We start from the raw sequence: 27715 nt of genomic DNA, 5'->3' as shown, positions 1-27715 counted from the left end.
GGGGCCTGGGCGGGGCCTGGGGACGGTGAGTCGCTCGCTCTACCCCTACGTGAGGCGGTGTCGCGCGGCCGGTCACCTTGGTGGCCGCCGCGCGCCGCCTCGCCCCAGGATGCTCCGCTGGCTCGGCCGCCCCCGGCTCTGCTTCCTCCGGGCCCCGCAGCTGCCGGCAGGGCCCCGCGTGCCCTACCGCGCCGCGGCCGCCTCCACCAGCGCCAGCGCCAGCGCGCCCGAGCGCACTTCGGTGACGTACGCGGTCCGCCCCGCCCACAATGCTTCTCTCCCCCGCCGGCCGGCCGGGCCGGGCCGGGCCCCTGCGTGTCAAGGGCACTGGGGCGGGGAGTAACTGCCGGGGGGGCATTTCCGGGGGTGCTGGAGCGGGACCTGTGGCCTCACACTCGAGGTGCGGGACAGTGCGGTGCGCGCTGTCACGGGGGCAGCGATGCGGCACCTCCCGGGGACAGGCTCCAGAGCCGCAGCCGAGTCAGTCCGGATCCGCAAAAAGGACAGGAGGACTTGCGGCACCTTAGAGACTAACACATTTATTAGAGCAGAAGCTTTCGTGAGCTACAGCTCGCTGCATCGGATGCATTTGGTGGAAAGAACAGTGGGGAGATTGATATATACACACACACAGAGAACATGAAACAATGGGTTTTATCACACACACTGTAAGGAGAAAGGACAGGAGGACTTGTGGCACCTTAGAGACTAACACATTTATTAGAGCAGAAGCTTTCGTGAGCTACAGCTCACTGCATCGGATGCATTTGGTGGAAAGAACAGTGGGGAGATTGATATACACACACACAGAGAACATGAAACAATGGGTTTTATCACACACACTGTAAGGAGAAAGGACAGGAGGACTGGCACCTTAGAGACTAACATTTATTAGAGCAGAAGCTTTCGTGAGCTACAGCTCGCTGCATCGGATGCATTTGGTGGAAAGAACAGTGGGGAGATTGATATACACACACACAGAGAACATGAAACAATGGGTTTTATCACACACACTGTAAGGAGAAAGGACAGGAGGACTTGCGGCACCTTAGAGACTAACACATTTATTAGAGCAGAAGCTTTCGTGAGCTACAGCTCGCTGCGTCGGATGCATGAGACTCCCTGTGAGTCTTTTTCTTCTCCGCTGGGTGGGGAGGCAGGGCCTGTCTCTGACACCCGCCCAGCCAGGCTCTGAGGTTGTGGCGCGGCAGGCAGGCAGCCCTGGGGAGAGGCACTCGGTAGCTCCGATTACCTGGCGCCATCGGAGCAGGCAGGACCCGTCATCTGCAGTGCAGGGCAGGGATCAGCTGGGGCACGGAGACGACTCTTTCTGAGCTGCAACAACTGCTCCATAAGGAAAAATCCCAGATATTTCTTCTTCTTTGAAAAATCTGCCCAGACTGAGGGCAGATTACCAAAAAAGAGGTCATGTCTGGGAAAACCTGGACGTATGGTAATCCTACGTCCCTGGTCCAGCCTGCCCAGCCCGTGTCCTGCTCCTGGCCTCTGTCCTGTGTTCAGCCCAGCAGTGTCCTGCTCCCAGCCCAGCTCAGTGCCCATGTTTTGCAGGCCACTACCCCTCTCCTACATGGTGTTCGATGGGCCTGCACCGCAGCCCCCACTCATCTTCCTGCATGGCCTGCTGGGTAGCAAGGGCAACTTCCGTGCCATCGCTCAGGCCCTAGTGCAGCGGAGTGGCCGCAAGGTGAGCATGAGGATCAGGGCAGGGCCGGGGGCAGCCAAGGGCCCGAGTGCTGGGCCCGCCCTGCCCAGCTTGCCGCAGCTCCTCTTCCCTGCCAGGTGCTGACAGTGGATGCGCGGAACCACGGCGAGAGCCCGCACAGCCCTACCATGAGCTACGAGGCCATGAGCCTGGACGTGCAGCGCCTCCTGCGTCAGCTGCGCCTCCCCAAGTGCATCTTGGTTGGCCACAGCATGGGTGGCAAAACCGCCATGACACTGGCACTGCAGCAGGTACGTGCATGTGTGGCTGCCAGGGAACAGCCAGCTGGATACAGAGTTTGGGGCAATTGCTGCTGTTTGCCCTTCCCCCACCACATGGGTTTCTCCCCCACAGGGCCTGACAAGGAGCACAAACCCCCTTCCCTGTGGGTGCAGGAGGGCACGCTGGGTGGTGTCATAGTTGCTCTTCTGTGAAGAATAAGAGCCCAGCCTGTTCTGTCTTGGCAAGGCTGAATGAAGGCAAGGTGGAGGGGTTTGTTCCTTTCTCTGGGCCCCTGGCACAGTGGCCTGATCTGTGCACTCAGCTCACAGTCAGCACATCTCACTGGGACAGGCTCCCTCTGTATGACGGCTCCAGAGTGCTGCTCGCATGAAGCTAATGGATCCTGCCTTAAGGAGGGATCCATTCAGGGGGAGCTAGGATCTTCTCGCACCTAAACTGAGTGGGATCCGTCTGACCACTTCTCATGGCAGACGCCAGGTAGCACACAGTACTGCAGGAAATGGAATGGCAGTTCGGTACCAGGGGCTCTTCTCTCTTTATGTTCATAGAAGCAACCTCCTAGCATAGTCCTAGGGCTGCTGTGCACCTACAGATGCTCTCTTTCCAATGAAGACTTCATTGCCTGTGCTCTTAAAGATTCCCTCTCATTTTCCAACACCCACTGTCATAAGTCAGGTTGCTGGGTTCTGTCTCCTGTGACTCCCTGCCATTTCATCCAGGGAGTTAATCCACGTTCTCACAGTCAGAGTTATTGTGTCATGTTCCACCCCAGAGGTGGCTGCATTTCAGGGCTAGCTGACAGCTCCCTGCTGTACAGCCTATAAAGGGCTTGGGAGCATTCACTTGTCAGGGTGCCATGGAAACGTAAACTGGATATGAACGCCCTGTTTTGCCTTTGCTGTCCGCTCTATTGTGTGTGCTGGGATCTTTGCTGGGGAATGGCAGGCAGGTCAGACGGGAAGGCCCTTGGGTAGGAGCTCCTCCCCAGAGCTAGCCTTTCTTGGGGATGCAACTGTATGTGGGGCCCTCTGACCATTCCTTGGGATCCTTGTGGCCCTGAGCAGGGTTCCTGCTGGAGTGAGATCCCTACACTCGCTTGTGTCCCCAGCCAGATCTCGTAGAGCGCCTGGTGTCTGTAGACATTAGTCCCACAGAGAGCGTGGCTGTGACAGATTTCCTGGCCTACATCTCTGCCATGAGGAGAGTGAGCATCCCGAGTGGAATCCCCCGCTCCACAGCACGCCGGCTGGCGGAAGACCAGCTGCGTCCAGCCATCCAGGTAAGGTAGCCCACAAGTAACCCTCCCCTCTCCCAGAGTGGGAGCATGCTGCCCCAGAGTCTCCAGCCCCAGCCAGCGCTTTTCCATCCCCATGCCCTTAGTCCTGGCCCTAATGCCTGTCTGAACCTCAATAGGACCCGCACTGGGGCTTGGCACTGTGGCCAGCACAACTGTTGTGGTAGGGAGAGGATGCTGGAGCAGACACATGACACCTGGCGTGACAGGTCTGCTAGTGCAGGTGTGTGATGGAGTGTCCTGGGGCGTCCCTGGCTGGCATGTGTGTATGCGCTGTGACAAATGGACATGCTTTACCCTGGCTGCAGGTGTCGGCGGTAAGGCAGTTCCTGCTTACCAACCTGGTGGAGGCCGAGGGCCGTTACGTGTGGCGGGTGAACCTGGAGGCCATTTCCCACCATATGGCCAATATCATGGGCTTCCCTGTGTTCCACGCGCCTTACCCAGGACCCACACTCTTCCTAGCAGGATCTGACTCCCCCTATGTCAGGTGAGTCCTGGGACTCTTGTGGCCCTGAGACCCACATCTTGTTCCCTCTCACTCTGTTGCCACATGTACTGAGGGGTGGAGTGAGCCCTGGGCTCCCTGAGATGGATAGGCGTCTGTATGGCAGGATCCCAGCGTGAGCCCTGGGCTGATTGTGTTGCGGGGGGATCTCAGCATGAGCCCCAGGTCTCCAGTACGTTCTTTCCCCCTGCAGCTCCGAGGACTACCCAGAGATCGAGCGGCTCTTTCCCGAGGCAGAGATCCAGTATATCCCAGGTGCTGGCCACTGGGTCCATGCAGATAAGTCCCAAGAGTTCATCACTGCCATCTGCAACTTTCTGCTGCTGCCATAGAGCTCCTTCCTGTGCAGGTCGAGACAGCGTGATTCCCAGGGCTGCCTACTCCTGGATCACCACACGAAGGACATGGGGATCCTTTTGGGGACAGATCAGTTCTGAGGTGTGGCCCCTGTCCACAAGCAGGGCCACTGGGATGGAAGGCTCGGCACCTGACTCATCCATCTGTGTGACAGGCTAGAGCGGAGAGTGAGGCAGGGTTGCGCTGCCAGGGCCAGGATTTCTCTCCACCCCATGCAGCTGGAGATGATTTGGCCTCAGTGCTTGTTTCAGTGGGCCAGGGCAGATCTGGAGTTGAGGCTCCCCACAGGCCATCATGCCCTTCCGTTTGCATCCACAATGTGTTGGGGCAGTGGCCCATGGGCTCCCTGGCTCTGTTCTTCCCTCTTATTTGAATCCTTTCTTTGGGGTCTTAAGGTTATTCCCATTCCCAGCCTCCTTCCCCAGCTGCCTCCAAGCACACACAGCCCCTTCACTGGTCCATTTCTCAGGGACTCTGAGCTCTAGGGTGGGGGATCAGAGTCCAATCTGTCCAGATTCCAGTGTGCCACCCCAACCATGCTGGAGATTCCCATCCTCCACCAGAGGCTGGAACCAGAGCTCTGCCTACTTTTGCACTGCCTTTGTGTATAACTTCTTGGGACTCTGTACAGTATTTAAAATAAAGCCAAATCAGCACAGAGGCATCTAAACTTACAGGCCTTCTCCCAGAGGCAAGACAAGGGGAGTGGGGCAGCAGTGAATTGGGCATCATGTTCTCTCAGCCTTAGCAGAATGAGAGTCCGGAGCGTCTCCTTGCCTCACAACACAAGAACCAGGAGACATCAATGAAATTAAAAGTCAGGGAACTCAGACCAGATCAAAGGAAATACCTTTTCACCCAACACATAAGACTGTGGAACTCACTGCCATGGGACATCATTGAGGCCACGTGCTTATCAAGACTCAAATAGGGACTGGGCATTTATCTGGATAACAAAAACTTTGACTCAACAATTAATGTTAAAAGAAGAGTTTGGGAAGGGAAATTAAACCCTCCTGCTTCGAGGCTTAACTGGTCTCTGATCATTAGGGATTAGGACGGGGTGGGCAAACTTTTTGGCCCGAGGGCCATATCGGGGTTGCGAAATGGTATGGAGGGCTGGGTAGGGAAGGCTGTTCCTCCGCAAACAGCCTGGCCCCTGCCCCTTATATGCCCCCTCCCACTTCCCACCCCCTGACTGCCCCCCTCAGAACCCCTGACCCATCCAACCACCCTCTGCTCCTTGTCCCCTGACTGCCCCCTCCTGGGACCCCCCTCCCCAACCATCCCTCCCCTCCCGGGGACCCCACCCCATATCCAACCTCCCTGTCCCCTGACTGTCCCAACCCCTATCCACACCGTGGCCCCTGACAGGCCCCCCGGAACTCCCAACCCCCCCCCCCTTGTCCCCGACCGCTCCACTCCCGGGACTCCCATCCATAACTGCCCCCCCAGGACCCCACCCTTTATCCAACCCACCCACTCTCTGACACCCCCCCCGCTCCCGGGACACCACTCCCTATCCAACCCCACTGCTCCCTGTCTCTGACCGCCCCCCTGCCCCCGAACCTCCGCCCCATCCAACCACTTTCTGTCCCACTGCTGCCTGGGACCTCCTGCCCCTTATCTACCTCCCCCCTGCCCCCTTACCATGCCACTCAGCGTGGCAGGACAGGCTTATTGGAAAGCCTGGGAGGTGGGTGGGCAGAAGCTGTGCTGCCTGCACAGCGTAACTGCGGGGGAGGGGGGACAGCGGCGGAGGGGCCGGGGGCTAGCCTCACCAGCTGGGAGCTCAAAGGCCGGGCAGGATGGTCCTGTGGGCCGGATGTGGCCTGCGGGCCATAGTTTGCCCACCTCTGGATTAGGAGGAGATCTTTACAGGGACAGATTATCCCAGGGATGCTACTGCGGGGTTCCTGCATCTGCCCTGAAGCGTCTGATGATGGCCACTGCCCGACACGGTATGGGCTAAATGGATCAGTCTGGCAATTCCTGTGTTCCTATTCCTTGTGCTCCTGGACGCAGTCTCCTTCTGGGATTGGACTGGGATGAGCGCAGCCTGGAACAAGGGGTGCGTTGACCTTGCTGTTTCCCAGGCTCCAGAACTATTGATTCTTTGATTCCAAATTGCTGGAGTAGAACATGCTCACCGCAGGAGCGGCAAATGCCTCATTAGGATAGATTATAGATTCTAAACCACCTGAAATAATTCCTGGTTGAATACCGCAGATCTTTTAGGAAAAACATCCAATATTGATTTTTAAATTTCTTTGGTAAATTGTTCCAATGGTTAATTACCCTCACAGTTAGAAATGTGCAGCTTATCTCCAGTCTGAATTTCTCTACCTTCAGCTTTCAGCCATTGGATCTTATTATACCTTTGTCTGCTAGGTTATTGAACCCCAGGGAGGTACTTTGGCCCAGATCCACAAAGGATCCCAACTTCCATTGTTCTATGTTGCTTGCTTGTGCAGAATTTACTAAGCAATCCAGATTGCTCTGTGTCAGTGACTTGTCGTCTTCATTATTTATAGAACCCTGTAAATCTGCAGATACCTGCTTTATATCCAGATATCTGCATCTGTGAATGATTTTTACGGATTGACGATCAGATGCAGATACAAATTTTGTATCCACGCAGGGCTCTAGTTATTTACCACTCCCCTGTCTTTGTGTCATCTGTAAAGTTTATTGTGAGGTTTTTATGTTTTCTTCCAGATCTCTGATAAAAATGTTAAATTGCATAGGGCCAAGAACTGATTCCTGCAGGACCCCACTAGAAACACTTGCTTGATGATGATTCTTCATGTAGTTACATTTTGAAACCCATCAGTTAGCCAACTTTTAATCCATTTAATATGTGCCATGTTAATTTTATATTGTTATAGTTTATTAATCAAAATGTCAGGTGGTACCAAGTCAAACGCTTTATAGAAGTCTATTGCATCAACACTTGTCACCTTGATCAACCAAATTTGTAATCTCATCAAAATAGATATCCAGTTAACTTGGCAAGATCTGTTTTCCATAAGCCCCTGTTGATTAGCATTGATTACATTATCCTCCTTTAATTCTTTATTAATCGAGTCCCACAGCAGCCATTCCATTTTCTTGCCCAGGATTGATGCCAGGCTGATGGCTCTATAATTACCCGGGTCATTCCATTTACCCTTTTTGAATATTAGCCCAACATTAGCTTTCTTCCCATCTTCTGGAACTTCCCCGGGGCTCCCAGTATTATTGAAGATCGATGTTAACAGTCCAGTGTGCATCCTCCAAGGCAGAAGCACAGCCTGACCATTCCTGTTCTGCTGGGCTTGGAGACTCCACTAAGGAGTGCCTGGGTCCCTGTCTGTCCCAGTCCAAATGCTCCAGACTCAGTTCTCAGCCCCAGGCTGTAGGCAGGCACAGTAGGAGGGGAAGGTTTCTCCCTCAGCAGTGGAAGATAGAAGCAGCCCTTGGTGTCAGTGAGTGTGTAGGACCAGTGCAGCAGTGCTTGCTGGTTTCATGGTGGTCTAGTTGCCTTTTCCTTCTCTGCTGCTATTTATTGCCCTATGCTTATCATGGGAGTGAAAGTTTTAATTTCCAAGGAGCAGCAGAGTCAGTGCAACCCCCTGAGCTAAGTGGGAAGGGGACTGCAAGGGGGTCTCCAAGCAACAGGAAAGGAGAAATGTCTCTGAAGGAACGTGAGCTCCCAGTGTGATGCTGTGGCTAAGAGGGCTAATGTGATCCTTGGAGGTACCAGGGGATTCTTGAGTTTGAGCAGCGAGGTGATATTAGCTCTGTGTGGGACATTGGTGAGACCAGTTATGGTGTTCACACTTCAGAAAAGGTGCTGACAAATTAGGATGGTTCATAGAAGAGCCATAGGAATGATGTGAAGTCTGGAAAACCTGCCTGAAAGGAAAGGAGAACTTGTGGCACTTTAGAGAGCTGTAGCTCACAAAAGTTTATGCTCAGATAAATTTATTGGTGTCTAAGGTGCCACAAGTACTCCTTTTCTTTTTGCGGATACAGACTAACACGGCTACTCTGAAACCTGCCTGAAAGGGTGAGACTAAGGCCATGGGGACTAGAGCGGCATGGCAACGGCACTTAGGGTGACCAGATGTCCCAAGTTTATAGGGACCGTCCCAATTTTTGGGTCTTTTTCTTATATAGGCTCCTATTACCTCCCACCCCGTCCCGATTTTTCACATTTGCTGGCTGGTCACCCTAATGGCACTGCAGCTAGGCGAGCAAAGTCCCTCAGTGGAGACAGGGCCTACAATGACTGAAGTGGGGGATGGGTTTTCCATGGCGGTAGGACTTCCTTCCTTTCAGTGCCCCAAGAGGAAGTTAGACAGGAATTTCCCTTGGATTCGGCTGACGTGTTTGTTCTCCAGTGCACCCTGAAGCTCAGGCTGTGAGTGCTGTGCTCCAGCCTTGGGCAGGAAGGAGATGGCAGACAAATAACCAGGGCCCAATCAGTGAGGCTATGAGAATGACAGCAAGCCTGCGACAGGCCGTGTGGCAATACTCCCCCTAACGGAGCCCCAAGCTTTTTCTTCTTTGGCAATGCTCCAAGGCTGACCTCCCCTGGCCAACCAGCAGGTGGCAGTAGCCACCTAGTAGTGATGCTGGGTTTCCTGCCTATGCAGAGCTAGGGTCTTGCATCTGAGACTTGCAATAAAATCACAGGTTTCAGAGTAGCAGCCGTGTTAGTCTGTATTCGCAAAAAGAAAAGGAGTACCCGTGGCACCTTAGAGACTAACAAATTTATTAGAGCATAAGCTTTCGTGAGCTAATGCATCCGATGAAGTGAGCTGTAGCTCACGAAAGCTTATGCTCTAAGAAATTTGTTAGTCTCTAAGGTGCCACGGGTACTCCTTTTCTTTTTAATAAAATCACAGGGGTTGGCAGGTGTCATTTATTCCCTGGCTCCTCTGTTCCCAGTGCTCATTGCTGTGAAAGGAAGTGATTATCACAGAGAGTTGTGCCTTTGCTGCACACCCTGCCCTGGGCCTGGATGCTGATCAGGGGCCTGGCTCAGAAATCCCCCATGTGTGCCAGGCCTCAGCTGCCACACTGTTCTCCAGCTCACCAGCCTCCCTAGGGTGAGGGCTGCATAGGGTGACCAGACGTCCAGATTTTATAGGGACAGTCCCGAGATTTGGGTTTTTTTCTTATGTAGACACCTATCCCCGTCCCGATTTTTCACACTTGTCATCTGGTCACCCTAGGGCTGCACCCCATGAAAGCAGACAGCTGAGAAGAGGAGGTGGGAGGCAGAGGGTGCATGGGGGTTAGGCGTGGGGAAGGGATGAGCCTGGGACCCTTCCCTCTCATGTCTCTTTAAAAGCAGCTTTGCTCCTCAGAGTGGGCCGGCCGTGGTGCTGCATAGCATGTAGCCCCCCTTGTATCCTCTGAGCCCAGGGGCAGGGAGCCAGGGTGGGGGGCCTCCTCCAGGGTTCACCGCCACTTTGGCCAGGGCTGGGGAGAGCCCTGTGCCCTTGGAGGAGCAATGCTCCCTCAACCAGCTGCTTCTGGCTGAACACGCTGAGTTCAGAGTGGGGCTGGGCTCCGGGCCCTGTCTGGAGCCCTGACAGCTGGCCATCCCCACCGTGCCTGTGTGTGGAGCTCCGCTCCCCTTACACCAGCGCAGGCTTTGGGAGCAGCAGGAAGAGGAGGGGACCAGGCATCACTTTCACTTTCCGTTACTGAGAGTTCTTGGTGAACCCTGCAGGTTGAGCGGGGGCAATGGCTGGTGAGTGAAGGGGCCTGGGCAGCCCCAGGTAGAGACAGGAGGGAGGCTGGGCTCTGCTTTGTCCCCCTCCTCAGGCCCTGGTGCACACCTTGCCTGGGACCTGGCAGCTGCAGGCGTGGGCAGCCTCTGCTCCTGCCAGACACGAGGCCAGGCCTCTGGGCTTGAGTAAATGCTCCTGCCTGCTCCTCCGGGGTGGAGTTGATGCTGTGTTCTTCCCCTCCTTCCTTCCTCCCCCCCATGGGGCCAGTCCCCCCCTCCAACTTCCCAATCCCTGCCCACTCCCTCTGGATGGCGCCAGGCCCCCTCCCACCCTCTACTCACTCTGTTCCCCGCTCCGATGAGGACTGTTGCATGGTATCCCGCCTTCCTTGCCACCTTCCGCTCAGACAGGGCCAGTGCCCTCTCGTTCCTCACTCCCCCCACAAGGGACGTGTCACAGGGGATGCTTTGCCCCTTTAAGGACATGAGGCCGGCCAGCCCTGTTTAGTTTTCAGCCCCAGCTGGGAAGGGGCCAGGGGTTTTTGTGGAGGGCTGAGGGAGCTCAGCTGGAGCAGAGCTGCAGGAGGGGGAGGGGCGGGGAGGTTGGACTGGCCCTGGAGGGGGCAGGCAGGGCTCCTGCAACCTGTTTTGTGTTACTTTGGGTGGGTTTTGTTTGAAGGAATAAACCATGCCCTGAGGGAGGGCCCCAAGGTATTGAATCCAGCCTGGGGTAGGGAGAGCTGGCCAGCAGCCCAACAGACCAGTGCCACAGCATCCCCCACCTGTGCCCTACACAGAGCTGCCCCATTCCCCTGCTCCCCCACCTGGCCAGTCAATGGCAGGAGCTCACGGAGAGCCAGGCCAAGGATCCTTTGCGATGTGGCCGAACCTGCACATGCAGGGAGCCTCCTTCCACAAGTGCAGAGCACGCCGGTGTGAGCTGGGGCCAGGCCCAGCTGCCTGCAATAGAAAGATTTTTGCAAAGAAGCTGGGTGTTGGGGCCACTAGCTCCCTGACTGCTAGGGGCTGAACATGCCATCTGGGGATTGTTAGCGCTTCATCCACACCCCACCCTGCCCATGACAGGCTATTCCCCAGCCCCATTTACAGAAGAGGGAACGAGGGCAAAGGTTAAGGCCGACATGTTCGCCTGGGTATTTAGGTCCCGAAATCGGTGGCCTGACTATTGCAGGCTATTCGCACTTGGGTGCCTCGATCTGGGTTTAGGTGTCTAGCTGGAGCTGACTCTCCTCCTCTGCCTTGGCAACACTGCCCCCCCGTAAAGAACTGATCTGGTGCCCTCTCTGCTTCCCCAGGGCAAGCCCTGGACTATAGACAACCTGGGAGCTTTAGGAAAAAACAGTTACAAGCTTTCAGCACTAGTGGCTGCGTTACGTTTACACACTCAGGGCTTGTCTATGGCTGAAATGCCATAGGGGTGTTGCTGGAGCAGTTCAGTGAATCCCTCCTACCCTGCTAGGAGGGGTTCTCCCATCGGCACATGCACGCCACCTCCCAAGAGTGCTAGCTCTGTGTACACCAGGGGTTAGGCCAGTTTAACTGCGTTGCTCTGGGGAGTGGATTTTTCACACCCCTGAGCAAAGCAGTTCTACTGACCAAATTTCCTAGTGTAGTCCATGCCTTTGGGGATGTCTGCACTTCAAATTTGGCAGTGGGGCCATTCCCTGCAGCGAGGGGTTTTCCATCACAGTCGTTTATCCACCTCCCCAAGAGGAGGCAGCTAAATCGATGGCAGAATTCTTCCACTGACCTAGTGCTTCCTCCACCAGGGGATGGGTTGGATAGATACAGGCATACAGCCAGAGCAACACTACAGACTTAGATGCTTGGGTGTGTGAAAAATCCATGCCCCTGAGCGCTGTAGTTACACCCACCTAGCCTGGGCAGACAGCGCTGTGTCAGTGAGACCTTGTCCTGTGGACACAGCTACTGCCTCAGGCAGAGGTGGATTAATCACGGCAATGGGAGAAACTCTCCTGCCGGCGTAGGAGCGTCTTCACTTAAGCGCTACAGGGGTGTAGCTGTGCTGATGCAGCCTTTTAAGTGTAGACTTGCCCTGCATCTCTCTCTCGAGGGCGTGGATTGTTTTGCACCTGGGAGACGTAGCTAGGCCTGATGTGAATTTTCAGTGTAGCCCAGCCCTAAGTTTCCTATGACATTCCCCTCCCGCTCCCCCATTACGGGCAGGCTGTAACGCAAAGGGAGCCATGTCCCCATTGCGAAAGAGAAGCTAGACAGTGTCACTCTGGGGAGGGGCGGAGCTAAGACTACTCATTAGCCCTTCTAGCTCTGCCACTTCCTGCCCGTTCAGCGCAGAGCGGAGCAGCTGGGCATTCTGGGTCACCAGTCTCTGGCCTCGCAGCTCCTGGAGCTCTGCGCTTTTCTCAGGGTTGCAAGACCCATGGGAACGTGGCTGTGTCTGATGCTTCCTTGCTGCTCCTCTGGTGCATCTGCCGTGTCTCTCAGATACACCCCGCCCCAACCCTCACTCAGTGAAATCCCTCCACAGCTGTAGCTGGCTTCCTTATGGGCTGGCATGTGCGGCTGCTCCTCTTGTGTCAGCTCTCTGATTCCACAAGGGAGCTTAATTGCTTCTTTACCCTGACTGAAAGCAGTTGTCACTGCCACCAACAGCATTTAACCTGACCATTTACTTGCACGTGAAACAGCGACATTGCCATTGGAGGTCTGAGCTAACCCCTCACTGAGTGCCTGGGACAGGTCTCCCCTTGCCGAGCAGTGCAGCCACAGGCAGGGCTCACTGCAGGGTCTTGTCATGCCAGGAACAGCGAGGGACTCACTGTAATGAAGGCTGCTAGTCTTGAAAATTAAATGGAAACCTCATAAAAATGTCCCGGGTTAGCGAGCCGGCCCAGTGTGTGTGAGTGCTTGGGCAGGCGCTGGAGGCTGGTGGAGTGAGTGGCAAAATTGGGGGATTGTGCATGAAGGAATGTGTGGGGTGTACATGGAAGGCTGTGGGGTGGGCCAGGCTGTATCAGCTGGTCCCTACCGGAGCTCCACTAGTGCAACCCTCATGTGAAGGAGCTGCCTGGTATAGCATGGTACATGCACACAGGGCCTGGCACCGCCATGGCCAGGTACAAATACCCCGAGGGCTGGCGGGGCCTGAGGGGAGGTCCCAGGGGCTCATGTGGCTGCTCTTACAGATCGGAAGTTAAGCAACGTGCGGATCAGGTTTGTGGAGAGTGTGAGCAAGGCTGTGATCAGCACCCTCCTGGATGACCTGCAGGAGAGACAGGTGCTGAACGAGGAGGAAGTGGAGGAGGTGAGGGAGAGCTGCAGTAAGAAGAGTGACCAAGCCAGGTGTCTGATTGATGCGGTGAGGAAAAAGGGTGCCAGAGCCAGCGAAATATTCATCGAGCGCCTCTGCTTCAGAGATGTCCACCTGGCCACAGAGCTGGGGCTCAGACCCCTGTCGGGTGAGTGGTGCCACAACAGCTGATTCTCCAGTCTCTATGGGGCTGCATGCACGGGACAGTTGGGCAGGAGGCTGGGCTGTGCAGGGGTTCTCCCATGGGCGCTGGCCTTTGGGAGCCCCTCTCCGTGCAGGGTTCTCTCCCCCTCTAGGGTGTGTGACATCTGCACGCTGGTTATTAAACGAGCTACAAAGCCCTGGGTGCTGCTGCCTGGGCCCATATTTCCCACTAGCCACAGCAATGGCAGAGCCAATGTCACAGACATGCCTGCTCTTTCCAAACACAGGCTTTGTCTGCACTGGGATTCCCCAGACCCATGATTCCCAACAGCAGGGCAGCTAGAGAGGCCAGGCTGACCCACACCTCACTGCTGGGCATCAGCAAAGGACAGAGCAGCTTCCTGCCCTGAGCGGCAGAGGTGCTTGCACAGCCCCATGAGTGTCCCGCTGGGGGAGGGGTTCCTCACACTGTGATCTCCCCTTGGTGCAAGGGCTGGGCAGCAGCTGAGCCAGGCCCCACATGCTGCTCAGAGTGTGGAGATGCTTCCCTCTTTCCAGAGCAGGGAACCCATGGCACAATGGGGCAAGGATGCCCTGAGTCCACCCACCACGTTCCATGATCCTGTCACTCCCAGATGCATAGTGGCAGTCGAGGGGCTATGCAGACATGGTGATGGAGAGGGACAACTCAGGCTGTCTCTGCTGAATGGGGGATATTCCCCCAAGTTGGACAGTCATAGCCCTGCCTATCCCAGCCCCCCAGCAGGCAGTGGCTTGTGCCCTTGCAGACCCAACCCATCGCACTAGCCAATGTGGAGGGTGAGCCGCCTCACCTTGCTGCTCCCTGTCTCAGGAGGAGATGTGGGCTGTTCTGCATTTCTCCCTCTGCCTTTCCCAGTGGGGATTTCAGGACAGCACGTGTGGCTCCCAGCTACTAACTGCCTCCTTTCAGCTAATGTGGGGTTTATGATCCCAGGGTCTGCTGCAGAAACCCAACCAGCGCCATCTCAGGAATGGATCTGGCCCTGCCCCCAGGAATTCATCCAGCGGATCCAGAAGGAAGAAGCAAAGGAGGTGCTCTGTGCTGCTCCCTTTGGGCTCCTCCCCTGTCGGGCGTGTGTGTGGCAGAGACCCCAGAGCTCAGGCACAGCCTGCTGGCTAAAGCCAGATTTTACCTCTAGCATCACTGTGAATGTGTACAACATGAGTGCCATTGCACTCCCCGATGGGGCCCCAGGGACTGGGGTGCAGGGGGGGTGGAAAGCACCCTTGACAATTTTGCCCCCCAAGCCCTACACCTCTGTCTGTACTGTGTGGGGCCAGAGAAGTGGTTGGTCTCGGCGGTTTGACAGTGTTTGATTTTAGCAGCACGGAGACTGCAAGTTGCCCCTTTCTGCTAGATATCTTTGAAGCACTGACAGCAGCTTGATGGCCTGGGGCAGCTGATCCGATCCCTTGGTAGGTGCCTCCAATGCCAGATCAGCTGTGTGGTGTCAGGGAGGGGGGAAGCTTTGGAAGCAGCAAGATCTTTCTGAGCCCTCCCTCGGTCACCCGAGCAGTTGGGGAACAGTCACCAAGAGGAAGCTAAGCTTCTCCGTGATGGTTGTGAGTGTGCTGCAGGCTCCTCTGTGGACGGCCATGCCCAGCCAGCCCCACGCGATGCGGGCAGGAGGGACTAATCACAGGCAGGTTTGCTTTATACACCAAAGACCAAGATCATCCTCATGCTCCATTGACCCCTTAAAAATGCTCTGAAGGCAGGAGCTCCGGCCCAAGGCAGTGCTTTCCTGGGATTTTGCGCAGCCTCGCAGACTCATTTTTGCTAGCAGACCCCATAGAAACAATCGCACATACTCAAATTGCAGTAGCCCTCCACCAGCTGACACGAATCCCAGTCAGAGACCACCCCATGCTCCACCGCCTGGCTATGCAGACGTTGGGATCAGGCTGGATCCTAGCTCTTCCCACTCAGCCTCTGGCCCAGCTGTGCTGGGCTGTTTGGCTGTAGAGGCCCCAGCTATGTTTCTGGCTGTGTGAACAGTATCGTACTGGGCTAAGTTTGGCTGCATCCACCAGGATGACATAGACCCTTTTCCCTTCAACAACAGCCCCCATGAGAGGGTACTTGGGGGGGGCACTCTTCCTCTACAGAAACCCTACTGCCCAGAAGCCATGTGACAGTCTCCTTGTATGGATGCTAAGGGGCATGGAGCAGAAGGGGCTCCTTGGTAATTTGAGGAGTGGTATCTAGAGATGTGGGTAAAAACCTCCCTATGGGTCATGGCTCCGTCCTGCCACGTGCACTGGGCCCCTAAAATGAGGCCTGTGTCGTGACCGGCCCAGCGTGAGTTTTCCTTTCTTACAGATCTATTCCATCCGGGACAAGGCAACGCGAACCCGCCTGGCCCTCATCATCTGTAATGTTGAGTTTGACCATCTCCGCAGGAGGAACGGGGCTGACGTGGACATGAATGGGATGAAGAGGCTTCTAGAAGGGCTGGGATACAAGGTGGAAATCCACTGCAACTTAAACGCCCAGGTACAGGATCTCCCCAAGCCACCAGTGACTGTCCCAGGCCCCTGGAGAAGATGCTGTGACCTTTGCTTGGTTCATTCCTGGCTCAGTCCCCGCTTGGCAAGGGTCTTGGGGCTGGTTCCTCCTAGGAGCTGCCAGTAGAGGGATGTCAGATCTCTCCCGAAGCCCTCTCTGGGATGGGAACACTCTCTCCATGGGAATCCTCCATCCAAGAGGGCACTGGCTGCTGCTGCTGGAGGTCTTGTCCCGCCACCCCTCAATGGTGCCCGCAGGAGTAGCAGTCATTCTTCTGGCTGCTGTACACTGACACTGCTGTCCCCGCGTTGCTTTCAGGCCATGGTGGAGACCCTGAAACAGTTTGCTGCTCGGAACGAGCACTGGACCTCAGATAGCACCTTCCTTGTGCTCATGTCTCATGGCATCAGGGCTGGCCTGTGCGGGACAAATTACCAAGACGAGTCCACAGACATCCTTCCCATTGATACCATCTACAGCACCTTCAACAACAGGAACTGCCAGGCACTGCTGGAAAAACCCAAAGTGATCATCATTCAGGCCTGCCGTGGGGGTGAGCCTGCACCCTGGGACGTGGCTGGTGGCCTGCCACCAGGGGAAGGGCACCCACTGGAATGGGGATGTGGGAATGGGAAAACATGGCCTGATCTTGGCCGTAACTGGTGCCCATGTTTCCCAGAGAACCACGGACAGGTGTGGGTGAGTGACTCTGCAGAGCTCCCGGGAGATGGCTCCAGCCTCATTCCGCTGCCCCCTGAAGGGTTAGAAGATGATGCAAGTCACCAAATACACGTGGAGAGCGATTTCATCTGTTTCCAAGCTACAACGCCAGGTAACTGGCTGCCAAGAGCCGGCCTGGGGCTGTGGGGGATGGGGCTGTGACATGCACCGAGAGCATTGGCTCTAAACTGGCTGAGCCCATGCATCCAGCTCTGCCTGGGGTCCCTTCCAGCCCCGATCTGCTCTCTCTGCTCTGCTGATCTGCTCCCACCAAAGTCTCCAATAGCCTCTTCCTGGCCAGCCCATAGGGACTCTACTCCAGTCTCAACCTCTCAGCCACTCGCTGGGCACTGAGACACTGTCCTCTCCTACCCCTCTGAACATGAGCCCTTTTGGTGGGTCTGCCCCCTGCCACTCTCAGGAAATTCCCAGGAGTTCTGCCCTTGGTTCATCTCCCTTCACTCCCTGGACAGTTTCACAGGACTCAGCTCTCATCTCTATGCTGATGGCTCACACAGCTCTCTCCATGCCTCGCCTGTCTCCTGCCATTCAATCCTGCCTCTCGGCCTGGCTCTCTGACATCTCCCTTTGGGTGTCTAAGTTCCCTCTAAGCTGTGCGTTGCACAGCAGCCTATCAAGGGCCACATAGGTGCTCAGGGCTGCAGCGGGGAGAGGTGCCTCTCCCCTGGCCCCAGCCCTGGACCTGCCACGGTGGGGAGAGACACTCTCCCCCAGCCCTGGAGTTGCTGCGGTGGGGAGAGGTGACTCTCCCCCGCAGCCCAGATGCTGCTGTGGGAGAGAGGGTTGGGGAGAGTCCTCTCTCCCTGCTGCGGCTCCGGGACAGCCTGCACCCCAAACCCCTCATCACCAGGACCACCCCAGAGCCTGCACCCCCAGCCAGGGCCCTCACACCACCACCCCCTGCACCCCAACCCCCTGCCCCAGCCCTGAGCCCCCTCCCACACTCCAAACCCCTCAGCCCCATCCCCACCACACATCACCTCCATATTGATGCACATAACAAAATTCATTCCACACATGGACGTAAAAAACTAGAGGGAACACTGGCTGGAGGCCTCTTTTGAAAGCAAAGTTTAGATGCTGGAGCACAAGCCACCCACCCAACTGCCTGGAGTCCTCTGAGGCCAGCCCGTGTGCCAGGAAGTCCAGAGGCTCATTCCTGGCTGCACCTAGAGCCGGGAGGCTGCACTCACAGTTTCTAGTAGCCTCTTGGCCCCCGGCCAGTGCTGTGTATCTAGCTCTGCAGAGGGGACTCACTAAACTGGATTGAGCAGAGCCTAGTTTGGCAAAGAGTGGGGGTAACAGGGTGTGGTGCTGTAGTGCAGTCAGGGCCCAACAGCCCTGGATTTCCTGCAGGAGATCTGTGACCCAGAGACTTGGAATGGGAAGCCCTCTCGTTAGTGAGCTTTCCAGAAAGCCTTGCAAGTGATGGTCCCTCTCTGGGATAACCGGAGACTCAGATCTGTTCTGCTTTTGCCCTTTCCATTTGTTCTCTGGCCTGTGCTGTACAGGAGATCAGTGGTTCCCAAAGTGGGGTCCACCATGGGTCACATGGGAGTCCATCCCTTGAGCGAGGGCCGGAATATGCCAGAACAATGTTCTCGCACTTTTGCTGCATGGAGGAAGCCCTTTTTAGACCAAAATGGCATCCTCTGTGCAGTGTGACCACACTGTGTGTGGGAGGTCGCACTGGCAGGGCGTTCTGCTAGGACTGGGAATGAAAGGGGTCCAGGACACTTAGTAAAATGCCAAAGGAGTCCTTTGAGGAACAAAGTTTGGAAACCACTGGCTTAGATAATCATAATGGCCCTGTAGCTGTGTGGCCACCTATTGCCTCCCAAGCACCTTCTTGTGGTTGGAGGTTGCTCTCCAGCCCTTCTGTGGCTGTCCCATCTCTTCTGCAGCCCTTGGAGACGTCACAGTTCACAGAGTAATTCAAACACAAAGGATCCTGTTTATTGAGCCTCTGGTGCACATTGGCCCCCTGATTGTAGTTTAGGCTCCCTCTCCCAGCATCTAACACAAAGGCTTTCAAAACAAACCACAGCCTGAGGCAGATTTCAGAGTAGCAGTTGAGTTAGTCTGTATCCGCAAAAAGAAAAGGAGTACTTGTGGCACCTTAGAGACTAACAAATGTATTTGAGCATAAGCTTTTGTGAGCTACAGCTACAGCTGGGCCCAGCCCCAGACTCCCTGAGGGTCTGTCCATCTCTCCCTGCCTGGAGAGCTTTCTCCTGCTTCTGGCAGGCTCAGTCACTCTCAGCCTGCAGCTTCTGGCTGCCTTTTACCATGGGACCACTTGATTCTCCCGAGGCATGGCTCATCCTTGTCATCAGGGCTGGCTTGGCCTTCGGCTCTCCAGCCCATGGGGAAGCTACCCTGATACAGGCCCCTTGTGGCCTCAGCTATGAATGGGTCTGCTTGCCATAGTGCTGTGTCTGTGGCTATCCCTCGCAGCCCTCGATCGGCAATGAACAGCCTTACCAGCCTGACCCGCCTGTTCCTCTCCCCCACCCCGCAGCCACTGGGCCAGAACTGCTCAGCTTTGCCCTCCTAATAATTCCTCTTCTCTTCCCTTATCTTCAGCCTCATTGAGCACTCCCAGCTGCTCTGTGAAGGGTGAAATCCCTTTGCCAGCCCCAGCCCCCATATCTCCAGTGTCTGTTGTAGTCTAGAGGGAGAAGCAGCCCTGCTCCACGTTGTGTAACAGCCTTTTTTCTCCACAGACACTTTGTCCTGGAGATCTCCGAAAACTGGCTCTGTCTTCATCACCCGCCTGATAGAGCAGCTCCGAACCAATGCCTGCCGCTTCCCCTTGGAAGAGATCTTCCGAAAGGTGACTCTGTCCTTCCTGCTGGGTGACTGGGAACACACTCCCCTGCTAACCATCAGCAGTACCACAGCAGGGACCTGTCCCCAGCCCCATGAGGAGCTCTGGCTGCTCATGCAAATCACCCCCTACAGGCATCTACAGTATATTAAAAACATGCTCTGTGTCTGTTTGACTAGGGGAGTCTTAGCAGAGTTTACAGCACACGTCTTCAGGGGAATCTGAGTGGAGAGGCAATGGCCTGGCCGGATCCACAAAGGGACGTAGGCCTTGCAGTGCCAAATAGGAAGCAACCTGCCACATAGTGGATTCCACACACTGTTAGCTAGGCCCCAGGCTCCCTGTGAGGTGCATGGGGAGAGACAGGCCCAAAGGATGGCATCCACAAAAGCCAGCCTGGTAGGTGGGGAGCCACCTAATCTGGCCAATGGGAGATGCCAACGAGATGCCAATGTCCGTGTTAAGCCCCATCCCTCACAGAGCGTTAGGCACCTAAGCCCAGGCTGCAGGGAGGTGCCTGTCTCCCCTTGTGCTCCACAGCCAGGAACCCCTCTGTGTGAGCTGTTTCTTGCAGGAAGAATGGTGGTGCACCCCAGCTCCACCCCATATGATCAGGGGTGGGGGCATCCTCCCTCATAACTAAGGCTAAGATTCTGTCACGGGTATTTTTAGTAAAAATCACAGACAGGGCGTGGGCAACGAACAAAAATGCACAGAAGCTCATGACCCATCCCTGACTTTCCCTAAAAATAACAGGGGGGTCTGACCACCCAGGGGAGTGAAGCTCGAGCCCTGTGGGGGGACACTGACAACCCAAGCGGGACGGTGCGGTGGGGGGATTCCAGCCCCTATGGCAGTGGCTGGAGCTGAAGCCAAAGAACTCACAGAGGTTTGTTAAAGCCACAGAATCCGTGAGGAAATCGTATCCTCTCTCAAAACCTTAATCCAGTGGTCAGGGCTCCCCTGGGATGAGAGAGACCCAGTTTCAAGTCCCTCATCTGCTTGATAGGAATAGGGGGCTCCTGTCTCCGGAGAGGGCTCTAGGATAGTCTGTTGTGGGGCTCCCTGGTCACTCTTATTGCAGGCATTCCTCCGTGGATAAATAATTAACTGAGCTGGAGACAGAGTGTGAGTGACCCTACGGTCCAGTGGTCAGAGTGCTCATCCTGTTCTAATCCCGTCTCCTCATCAGGCAGAGCAGGGAATTGAACGGGGGTCTCCCACATCCCAGGTGACTGCCCTAACCAGGGGGATAGAGGACACATCTTCCTGTCCTCTCCCCATCTCCCAGCTGTTTTGTATGGAGTTAGGCATGCTCAGAGCACATCTACTGGACTGTCCCCCACAGGCAAGATAGGTGGGGGAACTAGGGTGACCAGATGTCCCAATTTTATAGGGACAGTCACGATATTCGGGGCTTTGTCTTATATAGGCGCTATTACCACCCACCCCTTGTCCTGATTTTTCACACTTGCTATCTGGTCACCCTAAGGGGAACGTCTGTCTCCACCTAGCTTGAGGATTGTGCTGAGAGTTAGCTGGGAGATGGGCCTCTGAGTGCATGGCCAGCGGCAGGAATATAGGCATCTAGGAGACTTTTCCAGTAGAAATATAGAGTTTATGCGCCTACTGCCGAGCAGCAGTTTTGTGGGCCACAATGGTGCCTAAAATTGGGCTGCAGGTGCCTAAATCCCTTTGTGGGCCTGGGTCTAGCCCCGGGAGTGTGGCTCTGCTGTGAAACTTCCCTCCATCCATACCCACTCAAGCTGTTGTTCCAAAGATGGCCCAGTAATGTACATTTCAGAAACAAACAATTTACTTACTTTCCTCCACTACACAGCTGGTAAGTGCAGACCCTGCAGCTCTGCTGGGAAGTGACCATGGGGACATTCTCTGTGTTGATCTCACTCACACAAATCACATTGTTTAAGGCCAGAAGGAACCATTGCGATGATCTAGTCTGACCTCCTGCATACCGCAGGCCAGGGAACCTCATCCAATAATTTCTGCATCAAGCCCACACCCTCTCCCTATCTTCTCTCCAAGCCTTCTGGTGGGGGCAGGTTTTTGTCCATTTCTTCTTCCACCTGGGACCCTGGTTCCTCCACACTGTTACCTCCCTCCTCTTGAGCTTGCTCTTCCCCCTTCAGCCCCTTTTTCTTTGTCTCTCTCACCAGCTGTCATGGAACCTTCCAGCTTCACCCTGCCATCCAGTTCTCAAAGAGCCACTGCCCTGGAGAGTTTGTTCAGAAATGGTTTTGGTGACCACAGCAGCATTCCTTGCATTCTTGGGCCTGACAGGAGCAGCCTGGGCATGTCTGCCATGACAGATGGCAGGCACACACTGTGACATGCATAGCATGTGAGGTGTTTGTACCAGAGGTGGCTCAAGCACGCAGGTGCTCTAGTGGAGGTAGAGGTGCAGCCTGGCACCTGCGTGAATCATGCAGATTCCCAGGGGAATTTCTGCTCCTGATTCTGCCTGTTCTCCCCAATGTTATTCAAGGTCCATGCTTTCTAGTAGCAGATAGTTTTGTGTTTAAAGTGCAGCCGGTCCCCTGGAATTGTGACTGATCTGATCTGACCTCTCCTCCCCATCTCAGGTCCAGCTCTCTTTTCAAAATTTTCCTCATCAGATGCCCACGAAGGAAAGAACTACCATGATAAAAAAGTTCTATCTGTTCCCAGGCCATTAGAATCAGCCCCACAGTAAGTATCTTCTTCTGGAGTCTCTCAACAAATATTTCTACTATGACCAGTAACTGCACATGTTTTGAAGGGACGGGGCTCTCGTTCCAGATGTAGCATGTAAATTCACCTTCCATTCCTGATTCCAGATTGACCAGGGTCTGGCCGATCTAGATTCCACTTTGAAGGCAGCTTCTCCTCTTACGTTAGGGTTCAGGCGAGTTAGATCTCCCCATCCTCTGAACTGAACTAAAATCTTCTCTCCGTAGACACTGGCTGTTCGAAGGAAAAGGCCTGGATAGACAAGTTCTAGTAGTCAAAACTTTCTGTGGCTAATCTTCTCTTCTTAGAGCAGCTTTGTGCTTGAAGAAATGAGTGACACGTAGCACAGAAAAGGACTTTTAATTCTAGGGAAACACAGGGGAAGCCACAAGAGTTACACCTCTCCAGGAAGGAAGAGGAAAGAAGCAAAAGGGGAGGGAAACTCGGCATCCGGGGAGTGCAATTTCAATCCCTAGTGAAGCAATGTAATAAACAGAAAACTCTGTAATCCTCTCCAGGGCACTGGAACTCTGAGCAGGAAGCAGCATAGGGAGAAGGGGCAAATCATCTCAGCCAAACAATAGCTTCTCTGAGACTGAACCATAAAGGTAGTGGAGAATGGGACTGCAGCAGCTACAATATCTGGATATTACTAAAGCGGAAGTTTATTCAGGGATGAATGTAAAATGGTGCTCTTACCAGTATGGCCCCCCCAGAAGGGGCAGGGCTTCAGGCGGAAGAGGTGGGGCTAGGAGTCAGCATCCCCCAGCCAGTCCATCTGCGCTCCTTGGCCCGTGCCGCCCGTGGCTCCAATGGTGATTTAAAGGGCCCGTGGCTTTAACGTTGCTGCCCCTTTTGTGCCCCCACATCAGTGGCCCTGCTGATAGGGACCCGGCAGGGCTGCCGATGGGGGGTGCAAAAGGAGCAGCGACATTAAAGCGGTAGGGCCGGTACTGGCCTGTACTGCCTTACTTTCATCCCTGAATTTATTACACTCTTAGTGTAAAATGATCTCCCACTGGGCTGTATGTGACACTCTTGGGATGGAAAACCGGCAGGATGCTCAGGAAAGAAAGGAAGTGATCTTCAGCAATGTATCTTGTGGGAAGAACAGTGTTAGACCTGCTTTTATTAAATATCTGCCATTGTGAAGGAAGAGAGGGGAGTAAGTTGGCAGGGGTCGGGACCATTATCAGGGACATGGCCGATCCCAGAGTATAGAAACGTGGGCAGGAAATAACAAAATGAGATTCATGGTGGAGAAATGCAGAAAATTCCTTTGGTGAAAAAACTCCCAAAACAAACCCCCAGCCAGGAAGCAGTGCTGCTGAGCGGAAGCTTGGGGCTTTGGTAGCCACAAGTTGTAGTGCAATAAGCCAGTGATTTGCGTTAAACACAGAGACAGCATATGATGGAGCAAGGGCGAGTTGACTCTTTGCACACTCTAGACTGTTCTGGGCACAGCATCACCAGCAAGGCACTGACCGACTGGAGGGAGTCAGAGAAGAACAAAAGACGGTTCATTATGATGGAGGGCACCCAGAGTTCTGGGCACATGTGTAAACCAGTTGTAAAACCCCTGCAGAGTGGACAGATGTGCACAAGTAAAAACCTCTCTCAAGCTCCCCAAATTCAGCCTCTCCCCATTCCCTTCCCCAAAACCCCTGACCCTGGATACCAGAGGCAGTGGTCCATTTACTGGATCAGACTGGGAGGCAGAGGAAGGGATATTCATGAGCACCGCTGGGATGCAGAATCGCTGGTGGAAGAGCCAGTGTCTCTCTTGCAGTGACCGTCTTTGCTGAGGAAGGAAGTGACAGAACGTTCAGAGAGCTGCATTTATACTCAGCAGGGACCAGCCTTGTGCTCTACCCTGCTCCTGCTGCCTTCAAGGATATGATATCCCTAAGAGCTAAGGGAGTTCCCCAGGCTCACCTGAAGGAGCTCTGGCTTAGAAATGAGACTCCCGCACACATGGCATCCTTAGTGAATGCAAAGTCCATCCTGGGGAGGAAGAGCCACTGTGTGGCCTCTGCTGCTGGGCTGCACTGGTGAACTGTCGCTCTTCTCTCTCCTCTCCAGATAAGACAGAGCACGTCCCATGGGAGCCCTGCCACAGTCAGCGTCGGCATCTTCCTGAAGGGCAGCGTCTGCACATTCAACAATGGCACAAAGCTCAAGGTCTCTCCTCCGGCTGCCTGCACACTCTCCACCTGTAGCTTTCCTCTGAACTGCCAGAAGTGCCTTCAGCTTCTCACCAGCCCCTTCCCCTGGGGAAGTGCCTTCTCTTTGTGACAGGACAACCGCAGCATCAGCCTGAAGCTCCTGCTGCCACATCTCTATAAAATGGCTTTTCCTAGCGAGAGACAGCAGCACCCCCCAGCTATCTAGATCCTATAGCACTGACATCCCAGATGGCCCCATCCCTGAGATCCAGTACGCACTCTGATCATTCCCTCCGGTAGCCAGACTTTGAGTCCCCAGGACAGTCAGACAAGTCAGTCTCAGCCGCATCCTTCTTGGTAAAAAGCTGAAGTCTCCCATTAGGGATATCAACACCAGGGGCGTCTTCACTGTAGTTAGCCCAGGCTCTTGTCCCCTCCCCTCCACATATAAAACCCTCTCTCCTGGGCTTTCCAACCATGCTAGCTGCCCCAGCTGAACCAGTGGGTTCGAGCATGGTGCTGCTTGCATTGGGGCTGGGAGCCTACCCACTTTGCCGCGAGGATGCAGGCTAAATCACTCGAGTGCTCACTGTCCACATCTGCCTTTCCACAATCCGCCCCAGGTGCCCAGGACAGGCATGTTCCACAAATGCACTGGGAAAGAGTCATACAGCGGCTCACCTTGCAGCAGCACAAAGAACCATGGGCTATGCCTCAAACGTGCTAGTGACCCACAGGGGAGCGCAGCACCAGTGGGGATGCAGTAACTCGGGCAGGGCTTTGCAGTGTGGCTGCTCACAGCTAGGCTAGACTAACACAGTGCTCACACCTGGTGCTGATCACATGGGCTAATTCTGCTGAACTCTGGGGGGAACATGGAGTGTAGCCAGCAGCAGCTGTCTCCTCTCGCTATCAGCAATTCACAGAGCCCCTGGAATAGAAGGGGCCTGTGTCCGTTCCCCTTACAGCGAGGCTGGGTTAACTGAGCTCACTCCAAGTCATCCCCATTAGATGGCAGCCAGACTGAGCCTTGAATAGGTGCAATGGTGATTTCCCAACCTCACTGAGCTGTTCGCTACCTTGTTCTCATTCTCCATAATTTTAGGGCCACATTCTGCCCAGTGTCAACTCCAGACTTCAGAGTGCCGAGGCTGCAAGTGGTCCATGACATTTGGCTTAGTGCTTAACCCACATTTCTTTATTAAAACCTAAGCCCATTACTGCTGTCCTTGGCACCAGTGCTAAGAACAGATCCCTCTCCCTCTAGAGCAGCCCTTTTTGTCCTTAATGATGAGCGAGAGACACCCGTCTACACCACTGCAAGGCAAGAACATCATAAAGGGAGCAGGGTTCTTTGGCATGACACATGGGGGGTAGAACTAGGACTAATGGGGTGAAGCGATGAAAGGAGAATTTAGCTTTGTTGCTTTCTGGACTGAATCAACTGCATTGCTGTGTCCTCCTCAGCAGCCTCCCACCACTTCAGAGCTGCACTGGGGATTGCAGTGGGTGTGAGCTGGCAGAGCTCTGAGAAGCTGCTGTCTCTTGTCTGCATCACAGGGGAAAGGGAGAAGGGAGTGCTAGGTGCTCCATCACCGGCATCCCTGCTGGGCTGTAATAAATAAGCAGTGGTAGGAGTGACATTGTGATATCTAAAAATAACCCACTGCTGGCGGCAGGGGCAGAACTCAGCTGACTCTGCCTGAGGCTAGAGCAATGCCTGTTAAAAGATGGCTCCCCTCTCCTACAGGGATAGCCCAGGTGAGGGAAAGCGCAGGGGAAGCCAAGAACTAGTTACAGCTCTCCCAGTCTCTGCCCCAGTCCTGGCACAGAACTGTCTGGGAGATGCTGCTCTAACTTATGCCAGCTGGCAACAGTCCCCAAGGGACCATACACCAACTGGGGACAGCCAGAGTGTAGAACACTCCAGCCACTTCCATCTCACCCGAGAGCACCCCTTTCCACCAGTGGTGTAAGAGTTGGCTATAAAGCTATACACCAGTGCTGGGGGCTTCTCCCACACCAGTAGCATTCCCAGCAGGGGTTGGGAGTGGTTTCCTTTCCTTTGCTCCACATCAGAAGAGGGAAGGGAGGGGACAAAGCAGAGAATCTTCCTTAAAGTATTGATTGTGGCTGCCTGATCTTTCTGACATAACGTTTGGCACTAGAGCTACAAAGGACAGACACCAATTACTCCTGAGGGCATTTTGCACCAAAAAATAAAATAAAAATTCTGCTCCAAAAAATTAAAAATTCTGCAAATTTCATTTGTCAAATAAATGTGGAGGCTCCAACATGGCATTGGGGAGCACAGGCCACTGGCTGCACAGAGGTGGGAGATCACTGTGCTGCTCTCCCTCCTCCCCACAACATGGACTCAGCAGTGAGGCTGCACCCAACCCTGACACAGCGCAAGGACCAGGCCTGCCCCAGAAACACCCCAGGGTCTTGCCTCTCCATGCCAGGTGCACCAGGTGTGGGCAGGGTGGCTCAGCAAGGTGGGATCCAAGTGTGGAGGGGCTTACTGTAGGGGGACCCATGTTTGGGTTGAGAGGGTTCTGTGTGGGACAATTTGGGTGCAGCCAGCTCAATGGGGGATCCAGATGTGGGGGAGAGGGGGGAAATCAAGAGGCACAGGGGCTTGGGTGGTTTTGGGTGCAATGGTAATGGGACTCTGCAGGGGGGTCCAGGTGAAGGTAGTTGGGGCTCAGCAGGGGGTGTCTGGGTATGTGGGGGATAGAGCTTGGGAAGGGGGTGTGGGGCTCAATGGGGGGTCTAGATGCTGGGTGAGTGGGACTTGGTGGGGTGGGATCCAGGTGCAGGGGGAGTAGGGCTCATCGGGGGGGGTTCTGAGTGCGCGGGTGAGGCTCAGCGGGAGGGTCTGGATGCATGGAGGTTGGGTGAAAGGGGAGCAGCTCCCTGTACAGGATTCCTCCCCCTGCAGCTAAGGAATGATAGGTGCAGGAAGTGGGGGAGTTTGCAGAACTTCCTGCAGCTGGGGGAGAAATCTGGGGGTGGGTCTGAGCAGGCTTGGGGGCAGGGGAAAACCACCCCCCCGGCACGAGCCGGCGGGTTGGGGCTGGGTCGCTCCACTTCCCGCCGCCCGGTGAGTGCAGGGCGTGCCCGACCCCTGCTGCAGCCGGTAGCTCAGGGGAAGGGGTGGGGTGGGGGCGGGGGCGGGGGCAGAGCAGCGGCAGCTTTCCGGGCCGGCTCATGCGCAGAGCCGGTGATCCCGGCCTGACGTGCCCTTGGTGAAGCCACGCGGGCCGTTCCGGGTCCCTGGCCGTCCTCGTGCACCTGCTCCGGGACTTCTCCAGCTCCCCCGGCCCTGCGCCTGCGCCTGCGCCTGCGCCTGCGCCCGCACCCCCGACCAACACTCCCGCCCCGCAGC

At 55.1% G+C, this 27715-nt stretch overlaps 2 protein-coding genes across 4 annotated transcripts; both read left to right on the top strand.

Moving 5' to 3' along the window:
• Nucleotides 1-5157, top strand: ABHD11 (abhydrolase domain containing 11). Its single transcript, XM_038376045.2, has 6 exons — nucleotides 1-246; nucleotides 1570-1705; nucleotides 1801-1974; nucleotides 3075-3245; nucleotides 3569-3750; nucleotides 3962-5157. The coding sequence occupies exons 1-6, from the start codon at nucleotides 110-112 to the stop codon at nucleotides 4098-4100; spliced, it is 939 nt and encodes a 312-aa protein (XP_038231973.1). The 5' UTR covers nucleotides 1-109; the 3' UTR covers nucleotides 4101-5157.
• On the top strand, nucleotides 1162-26570 carry LOC119844751 (caspase-1-like). 3 transcript variants are annotated; one of them, XM_038376074.2, is made up of 10 exons: nucleotides 1162-1165; nucleotides 8818-8822; nucleotides 9857-9871; nucleotides 13039-13311; nucleotides 14284-14381; nucleotides 15673-15846; nucleotides 16177-16411; nucleotides 16538-16690; nucleotides 19326-19435; nucleotides 24242-26570. In XM_038376074.2, exons 3-10 carry the CDS (start codon nucleotides 9865-9867, stop codon nucleotides 24452-24454), a joined length of 1263 nt encoding a protein of 420 aa, XP_038232002.1. In that variant the 5' UTR covers nucleotides 1162-1165; nucleotides 8818-8822; nucleotides 9857-9864; the 3' UTR covers nucleotides 24455-26570. The 3 variants fall into 3 exon arrangements, with proteins under 3 accessions (XP_038232002.1, XP_043355673.1, XP_038232003.1); XM_038376075.2 differs by lacking the exons at nucleotides 1162-1165; nucleotides 8818-8822 and adding an exon at nucleotides 22033-22138 and having other exon boundaries at nucleotides 9738-9871; nucleotides 24242-24379; XM_043499738.1 differs by lacking the exons at nucleotides 1162-1165; nucleotides 8818-8822; nucleotides 24242-26570 and adding an exon at nucleotides 21607-22006 and having other exon boundaries at nucleotides 9736-9871.
• Nucleotides 26571-27715: the final 1145 nt, after the last annotated feature.

This window comes from Dermochelys coriacea, chromosome 17 (genome assembly GCF_009764565.3).
Source record: "Dermochelys coriacea isolate rDerCor1 chromosome 17, rDerCor1.pri.v4, whole genome shotgun sequence".
NCBI lineage: Eukaryota > Metazoa > Chordata > Testudines > Dermochelyidae > Dermochelys > Dermochelys coriacea.
Note: the sequence above shows the minus strand (reverse complement) of the source record. Positions and strands in the feature narration are given on the sequence as shown.

Coding starts and splice junctions, on each gene's coding strand:
- ABHD11 (XM_038376045.2), top strand. CDS start 110: ATGCTCCGCTGGCTCGGCCGCCCCCGGCTCTGCTTCCTCCGGGCCCCG. Junction 247..1,569: donor CCCGAGCGCACTTCGGTGAC/GTACGCGGTCCG, acceptor CATGTTTTGCAG/GCCACTACCCCTCTCCTACA. Junction 3,246..3,568: donor AGCTGCGTCCAGCCATCCAG/GTAAGGTAGCCC, acceptor CCCTGGCTGCAG/GTGTCGGCGGTAAGGCAGTT.
- LOC119844751 (XM_038376074.2), top strand. Junction 13,312..14,283: donor GGGGCTCAGACCCCTGTCGG/GTGAGTGGTGCC, acceptor TTATGATCCCAG/GGTCTGCTGCAGAAACCCAA. Junction 15,847..16,176: donor ACTGCAACTTAAACGCCCAG/GTACAGGATCTC, acceptor CGTTGCTTTCAG/GCCATGGTGGAGACCCTGAA.